We start from the raw sequence: 14,496 nt of genomic DNA on the forward strand, positions 1-14,496 counted from the left end.
GACGCCAGTCGCTGGCCAAGAGAAGCATCATGCTTTGTTTCAAGTGTTAAAAACATGAGCAGCAGTAAGCCACTTTGAAATGGGTCATCATGAACAACTTTTGTCACTTATATCCTGACTGGGTATATGTATGAAAATGGGAAACAGCTGGCCTGCAATGTTTAGGTATGCGTAGACATATTTAAACATTGCCAATTTAGCAGAATAATTGAGAAAAAATTGAAGGGGGGGCAAAGATTTTTTTTTTACAAGGGGGGCGCAGCATTAAGAAGTTTGAAGACCACTGGATTCGAGAGTATCAACAGCACATGGTTTGCAAGAGAAGCCATAAGGGTCGCTGGTGCCACTTCTGCCAACATTTTAATTCTGCTGACGCCAAAGAAGCAGTGGCTCTCCTTGGTATCCTGACACAACCTCTATGTGTTCCTGCCATGTACTTATCACTTTCTGGACTCAAAAATATCCTTCCTGCACTGCACTTGTTGGCTTTTTCACGAATTGTAACACCATTATATTTCCGTTTTTAAAAGTGGATTTCCCTCTAAGTTTGTTGTAGTGCGCATTTTTGCAGTAGAGGAGTTTCCCCCCAGACTGTATATCATCCCTCCTTCTTCTCTTTGAAGGTAACAGCCGAGCTGGATGCCTGGAATGAAGACCTGTTGCGGCAAATGAATGACTTCAACACCGAGGACCTGACACTGGCTGAGCAGCGCTTGCAGCGTCACACAGAGCGGAAGCTGGCTATGAACAACATGACTTTTGAGGTGATCCAGCAGGGGCAGGATTTGCACCAGTACATCATGGAGGTCCAAGCTTCTGGTAAGAAGACTGTTGTAAATATTATCCTCTGTTGTTCACAGTTCTTATGAGCCCTTTCTTTGTGTTCATCTTTAGCTATTCTATGTAGAACCCATTAATGTTCTCTCCTATGTCATCAAGGCTGTGAGATTACAAAGACCTTTCATGGAGAGCTTACTTTTGAAGAAATGAAACACTGTTGTCCGGTAGTGCATGCTTTTTTGGATCAAAGACCATGGCTGTGATTTCTTGTTTGGAGAGAAATTCCTATAAGTTTTACAGGGATCTGAATTCGCATTTGTTCGATGATTGCCACACTCCCGTTGATTTCTTCAATAGATTTTGGCAGGTCAAATTGATGACATTTATCAGGGGAAAATGTGTGGGAAAAAGGTCAAAACATGCAGATTTATCTACAGGCTATGCCCTGTTTTACTCTCCAAAACTCGGAATAGGAGTATCTGCGTCACTGGGTGCAACGAAGACTGTTTGTATTACGACAATCCAGGCCTCAACCTTGAGAAGGATACTGGATAAACGTATTTAATATGTGCAAGGTGCTCATGAGAAGAGAACATTGTTGTAGCAGAAGGGCTCACTTATCAGCTCGTGTATCATTTTGAACTGGTATGGACATAGATTTCTTCATTTAAGAAGTCTCTGTTTTTTGCTGTGTATTACTCAGTCCTGGTCAACCTAGGAAAACTTCATAAGGGTGATGGTTCACGAAGAAGATATTATGGAAAAAAGGAAAGATGGTTTCATCTGGTGGAAATGTTAGGAAACCCACTAGAGAAGAGAGGAGAAGGCCATCCCTTATGCAGGAGAGAAACTGAAGCACCTTTGTCCTTTAACTCTCTCTAAACTAAGTTACAGTAGTTTTCCAAATAGTGATAATTTCGAGCCCTTACATTATTTCTATTCAGTTTTAAACCTCTCACTTGCTTTGTTAGTTTCCCTTTTGAACACATTCCTATTTTCTTCACTGGCTAGTTCATTTTCATCTCCGCAAGGTTCTCATTTATACCTTTCCTCAAGGTACTCAAGATTCTCTTATTTAGCTCCTTGGTCCACAGTAACTGCTGTTCCCCTCCATCCTCTCCTCTTAGTGGCAGGGAGCCCTTTGAGTATGTTGTGCTTAAAAAATCCTTAACATAACATAATATTTATTTTGTATTCATTGTACTACTGTTTAACATTTGATGTACCATACTAGAGTCAGTTTTTGTAACTCTAGTACTTATCTGAAATCAATAACTGCGGACGGAAAAGCCTTATCAAAATTAGGAGGTTGCACAGTTCTTTACTCAGTAGCTGCTTCCTGCAGTAATTTTTAGTTCAGTAAAGGTTAACCAGTATCCTCAATAGCACAATCTGAGCTTAGGAATGAGCAATTTTTTGGAATGAGCAATTTCGACCTGCCTAGGAAAAGCACACCCGAAAGAGAACAAATGATAGTGTATAAAATAGGTTTCTAAAAGTCACTTTAACAGATTTCTTACCAAACACCCCCAACACAATTGTTAGAAAGTGATTGAAATGATCTGTTTTATAGTTGAAGATTGCATTGGTAAAATGTCTGGTTGCATTTCATTGAAAAATACTAGTGACAGAAAAAACTATTACAGGAACACATTGAGATAATACAGGTGACAAGTTGCAAAGTTCACCCACAGTTCAGTTTGGTCACACTACGACCGGCGAGACAACTGAACTACTTTGTCCTGAAAAGACCCCAGTCCATAACTCTCTTTTCCTACCATCATGTATTTCTTAAAAATGACACTCAATAAACATACCTGTTGTAAAACAAAGACGATAGAGGCCCTATATAATGTTTATGGTTCACATAAAAATTATATTTACAAATATGCCAAAAGCACTGTTTTTATAACATGTTAGCTGACCTTTTAAGTATTGACCCTATTTAATAATTAGGTGTTTTATCCAGGATGTAATTTACCATGAAGAAGATAGCCTAAATGTGTTCTTAAATATCTTGAACTATTTCTCACCTGCTTGGTAATGTCTTGAGATAACGTTAACTCGTTATTTGCTGCATCTGATTGGAACATGTCACAAAATACTAAACTTAATTATAATTGCAGATAGGTATACCGTAACAATATCTCTGTGTAACCAACTCTCTATAATTTGATAGGAAACCGGTCATTCCTGGAAATAAAACACGTGTTTATATAAACAACTCGAAAACACGTGCATAATGACCTCTCCCCAAGTTCAGACTATCTACCTTCAGCTTTGTCATTGTATTCTTTTTTGGACGTTTAGCATAATTTCTGCTTGGCGTCTGTAGAACAGAAAAATCAGGAATACCATTTACATCTCAATGTTCCCTAGTCCTAGCAATGTATACACAGACTGGACATGCACACAGCGTTCATAAAAATATGTACATATGCAGCAGTCCTTTCAAAGGGTCCTGTTTATTCACGCGCCTTTTAGCAACAGACACAAGACCAGTCTTACGAGTACAAATGAATGCGCAAGGAATATTTGAGTTCTTTTCACTAACACAAAACTTCAGACTACCTCTCAATAATCCACAATGCCCATTGAACAATCCTTTAGAAAGCAAAGTATTTGGTATTTTTAATATGATATACATGTAGGGAGAGCCTAGCTAGGGCAGCCCTGTCTAGCAAAGGATGCCGTGAACCATGAGGATAGTTTTATCTGATCTAGGAAGACTGCTGTCTCTCTAACTCTTATTTCGGTTATTGCTCAAAATCGTAGCTCACAGCAAGTGTACTGCTGTGTATCATGCCCTCTGCACAAGCAGAGCCTGAGTCCAGTCTGCATCAACACTCTGTGAGGACTGCCAGCTCTTTCTGCTATGAAAGGCACCCAGAGTGAGTGGCTTCCAAGTACTGCTTCTCCACAAACAGAATAGACTAAGCGATAAGCTGTAACTCCAACTCCGCTTCCTGACTTCCTTCAGTTGAGGTTGACGACTTAGAAGAAAATGTGAACGAGTCACATGAAGTGATACAGCATCAGCTTGAAAAGGGAATGATCGTAGAAGGGAAAAGGCAATAGGTAAAGAATTCTTATGGTAATTCCTGGAACTGGATTTCTTGTTGGACTGAGCCCTGGAGAGCCCTGTAGAGTGCCTCAGCGCAGAACAAATAAAGGAGCTTGGTGCTTTCAAATCGTCCAAAACACAACTGCATTGCCCAAGTCACAAGATAGTTGTCATCTTCAAGAGCAGCACGGGAAATCCACTAGTACTCTTCTGTCTGTGAAGAAGTCCTGAGGAGGTGCGCTCTCTAAGGAGCCGTGCCAGGGATGTAACCGATTCAACCCTTGAATAGGAGATGACTAAGGTAAAGTTGTTGCAGGGAGCAACTCATGCTTTCTGGCTGCACACTAAGCATGTGGCCCCCTTCATCTGGCCTTTCTCACCAACGAGAATTCCTTTGCTCAGTGCTCCCCAAAACAAGGATCAAAGAGCTTTTACCCAAAATATGAGATCTCATCTAAGTTTAATTTACAGGCAGCTAGACCAAATATTTTAGTAGCTTGATATTGCTGAGGGGGGTGGGAGGTTGTTATAAACTTAGATGGAGGTTGTTTCAGGGGAGCTTTTGATCGGCAACATTACCACTTAAACAAGTTAATATTCAAAATAATGTTCTAGATCTCTTGGAACTTGGTAACAATCGTAGATCTCGAATAGATTTCCTGATTCATGAAGATAAGAAACAGACACCCCTTCTCCTATGTTCCAGAAGTCATGATGTAATTAAGATAACCACTAGAGTTGCACTAGTCAACTTCACGACAGCCTAAACACAGACATTGCTGACAGACTCTTCCTGCGTGTGCATTGTTCATTAGGATGTGGATAGGAGGAGTTAAGAGTTTCTACAGACGTTCTTGAGGCTTTGCCATTTGGTGACAAGCGTGAGAATATCTCGGCCACTAAACAGTCTTCACCCAACATGCAAGTTAGACCTAGGCACAGATGAATTGCTGACAAAGCTCAACAGGGTTCTCCAGTCGCTCGGCTAAAGAGTTATACTTGGATTCCTGGGGCATCGTCACTTCGGAGGATCAGCTTGCTTACATACCAAAGTTAGTCATTTTACCCCTCACCACCAGTACCAGCGAGTTTGAGCACTCTGGTGAATAATCTTGTGTCCTACAGCCCTCTAGTGGACACATGTGATAAAAGATCGTTTTGGTACTGAATGCTCTCCTATGTGTATGAAGTTGATAGGCAGATTTTATTTGAAAGTAATTATCTTTGTTTTATTTTGAGATTTTTACTTTAAATCCGTTTGCAACCAATGGGTTAAAAGATTTTTAGACCACCACGAATTATTATTTTTTCCTCCAAGTTAATTTATCATTTTTCAGCTTGCCCGTGACTGTTAGTTGCTAGATGTGCATTTCCTTTCTATAATTATCTGGGCCTGTTTTTATGTGTTCGAATGATGGTGTTGCTGGATCCACGCACAACCCCAACAGTTCTCAAAAGCAAGCCATCAAACTTGACTTATATTACCAAATGCAGGTTAAGGGTACTTTTAAGAAATTCTTGATTTTCCTCTTCGTGAGGCTTCATGAAAACTGTTTCCCTCTTCCATGACACCAAGTAAGAATTTCATATGATGAGGGCAACCCACTGTTGTGCCCGGGTTATGTAAGAGTGCCCCACGATCCATACTTTCTTGCGACCCTCTGGCGCACCTAGATGACAGAGGATAAAAGACCAGAGCTCCGTAAACTGTGGGGTGTACGTAATGTTTGAAGGCGTTCGATGCCCCGCTCCCCACTGCCTTGATTTGTTCCACGCAAAACCCTAGGTCCGCCGCCGTGGTTGCAGCCAGGGTTCCCGCCACATTAGGGTACAGTTGAACTTGGCCAAGAAAGTTTCCAATTGCCCCAGGTCCTCCTTCTCTCCCTGTGTAAGGCACACCCCGTGGTGCTTCTGGGACAAGCCCCTGGTCATCCAGGCAAGGCGCATGGCAAAGGGGCGCCCTGCGGGAATTACTGTGGTCGCAAAGTTCAGTTTACCCAGCAGCTGCTGTATCTCGCCTAGCGTTGCCTTTCTCTGCTGCTATAGCTGCAGTATTTATTTATGTATTTATTTGAAGAGTTTTATATAGCGTTGGCTAGACCTGGAGGTATCGGAGCGCTCTACATGATGTTCAGTGAGTTACAAGTTACAAATTACATCAGTTACAAGAGCATAGTAAAACATAAGGAAAAAAACAATGTTACGGTAATTAGTCGGAGGGAGGGGGAGGAAGGAGACAGCGGGGAGACGGGGAGAACTGTGCCCAATGTCCGGCTGGGTAGGTGATGCAAAGGGGGTGAACCAGGGCTGATTTCCTTTATAGCTGTCAAGGCAGCTCCACCGGGCATCGGCCATATTGCTTTGTCTTCGATGTCAGGATAGTGATCTCAGTTAATCTGAAAATGTCGAATTCAAACGCAGGAGTTGGAGAAATGATAACCACAGTCCAATCTAAACCTAGGTGTGAATGGGGGACCAAGAAGGGGGGTAGCCTCCAGGAGATAGAAGCCTAAAAAGCAATCCCTAGCCGAGGGGCTCCCAGCCGGAGCTCATCACCTGTCGGCCATCTTGAAGACATCCTTTATGAGATACATTGCGGAATAAGCTGGTAACCGACTGACTTCTGGTGTTCTGGCGATACAATAAAGTTTGTTGCTCCTTATGTGACGCGGCCAGGGATTAGGGGCTAACGTATCTGTCGATCGTCCTGGGCCTGTAAGCCTCCATACCTCACTGGGGATGTCTCCTCAGCCCTTCATCCACAGCTGCAACTGGGCCCTTGCAGTGTCTTCTAACATAGTCCTGGCTTGCCCTCTTATTCCACTGCCTCTCTCTCCCACAATGTGGTGGTCCGCTGGCACAGGTGCACTTCAGACCTAAACCCCTTCAGGCATCTTATGGTGTATGTTCTCAGAAAAAGAGGGTAGTGCGTTGTTCCCGCACACCTCCTCCTGTAACACCGCTATGAACGCTCTGCTCTAAGCACCAAGATTCAGGGTGGGGCCCAGAGGTTACTGCAGCACAGCCTGATCGGGGTGTCTTCTATAGCCTATCGGGCCTTCATATATCAGGGGGCCCCTACTGAGGGCCAGCGCTGTCTCCATACGCAACTTGGTTCTCCCCAGAGGTGCCCAGGTCACCACCGGCCCCCAGGGTGCACTGCCGCTCCTCCTCTGACTGCTCCGGTCGGGTGCCCCATCAGCAGACTCATACTCTTCACCTCCGTCAGAGTACCGAGCGCTTCCTCAGCAGGGCAATACCCTGATGTTGCTCCAGAACGGGCGCCCAGTCCCTCTCAGCCCCAATCCGGGATTACAGGCCTCGGCCCCGGGGTCCCCGCTGCTCTTCCGGCCAGTCTCCTCGCAGCTCGGGGCTCACTTGTTGTCGCGTCCCGGACCTCCCCTCGCCAACGCCAAGATCCGCCTCCTCAGTTTGTGGTCGCCTTCTTGGCTATGCCTGCGTATCTCCGAGCCGGAGTGAGTTTTGTCGAAAAACTTCGACGCGTGGGGTCGGCTGAGGATTTCCCCAGGGTCAGCACAATCCCCGGGCTTCCCGACGCTTGGATTATGCAAAATATTAGTGCCCAGGGCTCAGGAATAGTAGTGTTTTGGAATACTGTGGGATACTGCGGACAAAGCTCAGGGGTCCACTCCCGCTCCGGAGCCCCGCCCAAAATGTAATGTTGATTTGTATAGCACACTACACCTGGGAGGGTATAAAGGCACTTGGGCAAGGTGTGGGGGGTGTGATCCCAAGGTGTGTATATGAAGAGCCATGTCTTCAGCTTCTTGCGGAACACAGTATGATCTGGTGTAGCTCAGCTACCTTTTCTGTTGTTAGCTTGCACGTCCCAGCCACTGAACCCAGTACTATCCTGAGCAATGATATCTTGGTGGTTGGGTCTTCGGTCTTGTCCTGCGCTAGGGGAACTCCTAACTCTTCAGTCAGATCCACGAAATGGCGGAGGAGGTTTGCACACTCCTCCGTTCCTGCTTTACCAATGTACAGAAAATCATCCAAGTAGTGCACTGCTTCCTTCTTAGGTACCACGCCTAACAGTGAGACTATCAGGTTTGGTAGTGGAGGGGAAGCGAATGACCAGCCACTCTACTTGTTCACCTTGTGTCCAGCTGACTCTGGGTTGTCCTGTACCAATTTTAAATTGCGGCTAAGCCGTGGGGCCACCGGTCCTTTGTAAGGGATGGGGAACCCAACTGTAAATCCTTCTGCCAATTGTTGTCTGTCTACTCTCTTCGGGTAGGTATTTAGTGAGGATATTAGTCTCCCCGCGTTTATGGGGGTAGGCAGTGGTAGCCCCTCGCCCACTCAATTGTCCCCCTCCGTGCGCCACCTTCCCTTGGCTGCTATTTCTTTGTGTTGCACTTGTCTCTGCTGGTGCCTGTCCCTTGTGACTGTCTGCATTGCGTGGCGGGAAGGTTGCCACCGCAGGTCACGCAGCTGTGTTTAAACCTGCATGCGGACCCCCATTTGCATTCATCTTTATCATACTTCCAACATGTTGCCACTCAGGTTTTCCCTGTTTTACTGCCGGTTTGGCCTTTGCCTCTGAAACCTTGTCCTTGGCCCTCATATTTCCCTTTAAACCCTAAGGGACGAAAATTGGATTCTCACATACCTAGCTCTTCCCTGGCTGCCACCATGTGGTTCGTGAAGCGCTCAATGTCCTGGCAGTCCCACTCCATCACTGGCCAAGTCTGCATCTTCTCCCTGAATCCTCCATCGTACCTCAGCCATGCTTCTCCCTGATACTTTTGCTGTGCTTCATGCACTTTCTGTTCCTATAAGAATAGTGCTGCTGCACTCTGGGGGAACTTTTCTATGAACGCACATGACAGAGTCCTGAAAGCCCTTAGCCCTTAGTCTGTTTTTTTCCACTCTGGGCTTGGGTCTATCCCTTCTGTCCTCATACTTTTTGTCTTGAGCTGGGAGGTCCAAGCCCGCTTGGCGCAACTCCAGCATAGAGATGATATCTATAAACTCCTTCCACCAAGTTTGCTCGTTCACTGCTAGCGGGATACGGTTTGCTTATCCGAGGAGTTTTGTGGTGGTGGGTGGATTCCCTGGGGAGGGACGTACTTACTCGTTTACTGGCTTCCCACCTGGGTCCTGCCCCATCCTTGTCCGGTTGGTCTCCCTCTGGTGCCACAGCGCCGCCCTGCGTACTCTGTGAGGCCCTCCCTGAGCCTGTGCCCTCTTTGCTTTTTTTCCTCTGCGGGCTTTCATGCCTGACGCCTACCACTTTCCGTCCCTTCTTTTGCTCAGGCCCTGCTCTCCCCCCCCCCTTTAACCCTGTACTTGCTTGGGGCCCCCCATATGGGGCTCCCAGCCTAGGCCAATGCCACCAAGACCACCCTTTTTTGTGCTGCTTGCCCCTTTCGATTGGCGCGTGATGCTCACCAGGCCCACGGTCCACCGTGGATCTCGTGCTCCTCGAGGGGCCGCCGTGTTGGCCACAAAAACCTCGTCTTCACTGCTGACCACCTCGTCTGAGTCGGTCACCACCTATGGTGGTGTGGTTGCCCGGATCCTGCCACTTTCCCCGTTCTTTGGGGTGGGGCCTCACACCTTCGTCCTGGGGCTGCAGAGGGATGCTGTGGTGCTGTTGTTGGCACCCCTCTACCTGGTTTCGAAGGGGATGCCATTTCGGCTGCATGCCCTTGCGGGGATGCTGGAGCTGGTGCCTGCATAGGTTTCGGCTGTTTCTTGGCTGGCCCCTCTGCTATGTGGTCATCCATCTATTCTTCCCCCGTCAGGGCCCCCAGCACTCTTGCTTTTCTCAAAAATTCCTCCATATCGCCTTCCAGATCTGGCCCGGAGTCCTCCCGTGGCCTTATCAGATCCTGTTTTTGGGCTTCGTTGTTTCCAGGCACCTCCCTGTATCTTGCTGGCATTCTCTTCTCCCTTGCTGCCCCACGTCTCCCAGCCATGTATTTCGGATGTGGAGCCTTTCTTCCAGTGGGCAGGTTGTTCCCTCAAGTCTCCTGCCCCACGTGTTGCCTACTAGCCTTCAGTTCTTTCTGCTGCAGACAATAATCTGCTGGAAATGCAGCATCTGGTTAACTGATTTTTTGCCCCAAAAGCAATCTCGGTCGGCAAAACAAAAATGCTAAAGTCCCTGATGTGGGCAATGTAGTAGACGCTAACTTCAGGCAGGCAGCTCTTCACCCGCGCGTTCGCCTTCATTTGTGACCTTGTGCCCCCAGACGCTGCCCCAGCCGGCAAAAACAACAGGCTCCTTCCAAGCAGCCCAGCAACTTCCAGGCTGAATGCTGCTCCAGCTGCCGGAAAGCGTCCGACCTGGCGCCGGCCCTACCCTCTGCTCCCGGGCTTTTCGTCCACGGCGTTGCAGCTGAAAGCTGGCGGGACCTCCGAAACGCCTCCTCGCCACCGCTCACCACTGGCTGTTCACCACTGGTTGTAGCCAGCTCCCAGTCGTTCCCCGGCGAGCTGCTCCTTCGCTGAAAGACGGCGGGACTTTGTCAACTCCTTCCTGGCAGCCTTGGTCTTTGTTGGCGAGCAGGGCCTCCTTCCTGCTACCGTCAGTCTTCTGGGTGTTCTCTGTGACTCTTCTCCCTGCAGCAATGCTCCTCAGCAGCGACAACTCCAGTGCTCCAGGTAAACCGACCGCGATTCCACGATTCTGCCTCGATTGGGGGGGTTTAGTGACAACAAGGGGGAACCTGTGTCCCTTTTGAACACTGCATCTCTTTGCCTTCTCTCACCCAGATTGGGTGGCTAGTGGCTTGCTTAGGGGAGACAAATCCTGTCGTCCCCTTTTCACAGACCTTCGCGGACTTGCGCGGGGGGTTCCTGCCTACGGAGGCATTTGGCACGGGCCCCTATTGGGTCTGGCTTCGCCTACACCGGCCCATGTCTCTTCTGGGAGTCTGTGAGAGTAGATGGTGCCAAGGCCAGCCTAATGTTGCTGCCAGTTTGGGTTTGCCCCAGTTTCTATAGCCAGACGTGTCAGTCCTGGCAGCCCTACTAAAATCTGCGTGAACTTCAGTCATCGGACGTTAATATTCTGTCCAACTCATTTTCACGAGGGCTATTAAGTCCATATTACTGGACTGGGGAACACATCAGTAATTATTATACCAAGCTTGCGTTTTCCAACTTTTTTTCTTGGCTGATGTGCACATAGCATCTGAACCATATCCTGTCATCCATACTTAGCGTCTATTGGGTTTGCTTATCTGCCCTCCGTTATTCATTTTTTATGATTCCTTTCAGTTTAGTGACTCGAGTCTGGGTTGTTTGGCCTGCTTGGTTCCGCCAAGCATCTTGTTCCTTTCCCTGAGCTACCGGGGAAGCATACGTCCCATGCCAAGGGTAACTCTGCAGGGCACACCGGATACAGCTGCTTATACCGTTCTATGATTGAACTATAGGGGGTCAATCTTTTCCCGCTTCACCTTCCCCGCCCTCTGATTGGTTGGGGCTATAGCTTCACGTGGCGCCCTAGGAACTTCACTTTAGTTCACAGCATGGACATGAAACCCACAGACATCCATTTCAAATGTTAAACATTTTTGATACAGGCTCAATAGCCCACAATAGGTGGTGCATGGCAATGAATCCCCTCTCTTGTCAGATTCCACTGGATGCATCTGGCCAATCAACGTTTTGCATTTGTATACCACTGTTCCTTGTCACAGCCCGCCGCTTTTCAATTAGTCTTGAAGGCTCTTCCTCTAACAGGTTGAAAGCATCTTTGGTAAACACAGTAATTGCATGAACACAGATGAATGAACAGAGCCCACTCACGTTCCAACTTCAATTTACCAACATTGCTTTTAAGGATGGGATGGTTTTCATGGTCTTAATGATGCTCAGTGATTTAGATAATTGTTGTAGCAGATCCAATCCTAATAAAAAGTGTTAATTGCAAGTAAAACAAAACACCAGACATTTCATTCTGTTTACCCTTCAGACAAGCTTTCATCTGAAATTGGAACTACTGGGAACTGTATGAAAACACATGCTGTAGGTCAATATTATTCATAGCATGAAGTAACGCCTGTATTTTCTTCTGTTATCTGCTACATCTTCCTGTTAATGTGGTTGTTATATACTGTAACTTGTCCTTCCCTAAAAGGAAATGGGAATCCTAATACTCCTCATCTAACTTGCCAAATTCAGTTCACTGTCAAAGGGATGTGTCGCTCAAGCGTGAAATAAAATGGGCAAGGGGAGATAGACTGATAGTCTGATCACTAGTTGATCCCATTCCGGTTGACTGTGTCTCAGCCATCGGATATTTCATCCAAAGCTAGGGACTTGGGCAGAAAATGGCACAAGGTCACCTGTGAGGCCCTAGAACCCATCTTTGTTAATCTGATCGGGCAGTCCTCTAATGATCCGAACACTGACGTTTCCAATTTTAACTCCTGTCTTTCCTCCTCTATCGACCTCATCGCCCCGATGCAACCCCTATCCTCTTTGAGATCAAAGCCTTCAGCTCCCTGGTTCTCCACGGCTTTACGCGATGAAAGGAGCAAATGTAAAAAATTGGAACGCGTTTGGCGACTAACGTATGATACTGTCGCTAAGGTTACTTATAGTGCCGCCCTAAAAAACTTTCACAAACTCAAGCGTGCCACTATGAGGGAATATTTTGTCGATAAAATCAATGCGGCTGAAAACTCCTCAAAAACTTTGTTCAAAATTATTAAAGAGTTTTTTAACCCTCCTGCCTTTGCCTGCCAGATCCCAATCGCCAAATCCTCTGTAATGGTCTTTCAATTTTTTTCATGATAAAATCATTAATATCTCTACCTCATTTAATCAGGCTTACGCAATTCCTCCGTTAGACCCCAAGGTCCCCCCAGAGGAGGCGTTTGTATCATTTAAAGGTCTATCGACGGAAACTGCTCTGACAATGCTGCGTCGATGTAAATCGGGGTCACCACTGGACCCTGCTCCTGCCCAGGTGTTGAGCACTCTCACCCCTCTTGTGACTGGCCCTTTATTCTCAATCTGGAATACATCGTTACTCTCAGGTCAGTTCCCCACCTCATGGAAGCAGGCTATGCTGATTCCCATCCTGAAGAAGACTGACGCCAACCCCTCAGTGTTCAGCAATTATCGCCCTATTTCGCTTCTCCCTAAACCAGCTAATATTCTTGAGAAAGCAGTGCAAGAGCAATTAGCCGACTATTTTGAATCTAGAAAACTTCTCCATGACTCTCAGTCCAGTTTTAGACCGGTCTTTAGCACGGAGACTGCACTACTTGAGGTGTCTGAGACCATTCATGAATGCGTGGATGCAGGCGAGGAGGCCTTGTTGGTGCTCCTCGACCTGTCCGCGGCTTTTGACACCGTTTCCCATGCTATTTTATTAGATAGACTTTCCAATTTGGGTATACGGGGTACTCCTTTGGCCTGGGTCAGATCTTTTCTGATGGGTAGATCACAGCAGGTCTTCCTCCTGCCTTTTGTTTCAGAGAAAAAACCTCTTCTCTGCGGTGTTCCGCAGGGCTCGGCATTGAGCCCCGTTTAATGTCTATCTCGCTCCTCTGGCTGAAGTAGTCAAATCCTGGGGCGTCAGAGTGATCTCTTATACTGATGATACTCCGCTTGTGTTTTCCTTTAGAGATCACTCAGACGGCAGCTTGGCCAACTTTAGATGCTGCCTTACCAACATCTCCTCTTGGATGACTTCCAACACCCTTAAGCTTAATACTAATAAGACCGAGGTATTATTTTTCAATCAAAGTTCTCCTCTTCCTTCTCTATTGTGGTGGCCATCGGAGCTTAACCCCCCTCCAGTTCCAGTCGAATCAGCTCGTAACCTGGGCTTTCAATTTGACAAGGAACTGTCCTGTAAGACCCAAATTAATAAGGTCACCTCAGCGTGCTTTGGTAAACTCCGCATGATTAAGAAAATTCTACCTTTTCTTCCCTTGGACTCGCATAGGACCGTCATACATGCTCTAATCACTTCACACCTAGATTACTCCAATAGCATGTATGCTTGAGCCCCAGTATATTTGATTAAGCGGCTTCAGACTGTGCAGAATGCCGCAGCTAGGCTGATATGTAACATTCCTTATCGCCATTCAATCGCTCCATATTTAATGAAGCTACACTGGCTGCCAGTTACCTACCGCATCCAATTTAAATCGCTGGTCCTGGCCTTCGGGGCCCTCAACGGCCTTGGCCCGGCCTATCTCAGAGGCAGGCTAAAGCCCGTTCAGTCTACCCGTGCTCTTAGATCTAATCATCTTCGCCTCCTCCGCGCTCCTCGCTTTCGCCGTTCTAGAACCGGGGGCAGTGCCTTTGCTGTGGTGACTGCTAAATTGTGGAACAGCCTTCCACTGGGCCTTCGGCTGACCACATCTGAAACATTGTTCTGAAGCAAACTGAAAACCTAGTTGTTTTCCAACCTCTAGCCGCGCCTGACCTTAACGCTGCCTCCTGTCCGTAGCGCCGGGACACCCCCTTCGGGGTAGCCGCGTGCTTTATAAGCTTCTAAAATAAATAAATAAATAGAGGAAAGATCTCAACAAGTTCGATGTAAAGCTCAGAGGTATGAAAAGGGGTACATTGAACATTTTCCCAGTGACGGTTGTCTTGTCAAAGGGTGGTGGGGGGGGGGTCACACAAAAAAAATTAATTAACTTACCTCG

The 14,496-nt window shown here is 47.0% G+C and overlaps 1 protein-coding gene across 6 annotated transcripts in view; it reads left to right on the forward strand.

The window, feature by feature from the left end:
* KALRN (kalirin RhoGEF kinase) overlaps positions 1-14,496 on the forward strand; it is a 1,598,314-nt gene that overhangs the window by 1,011,583 nt on the left and 572,235 nt on the right. For all 6 annotated transcript variants that reach the window (XM_078682047.1, XM_078682045.1, XM_078682043.1 and 3 more), the window contains exon 14: positions 624-819. In XM_078682047.1, coding sequence (XP_078538173.1) covers positions 624-819 — 196 coding nt within the window. The remainder of the gene's footprint in view (positions 1-623; positions 820-14,496) is intronic.

This window comes from Lissotriton helveticus, chromosome 3_1 (assembly GCF_964261635.1).
Source record: "Lissotriton helveticus chromosome 3_1, aLisHel1.1, whole genome shotgun sequence".
NCBI classification, from domain to species: domain Eukaryota; kingdom Metazoa; phylum Chordata; class Amphibia; order Caudata; family Salamandridae; genus Lissotriton; species Lissotriton helveticus.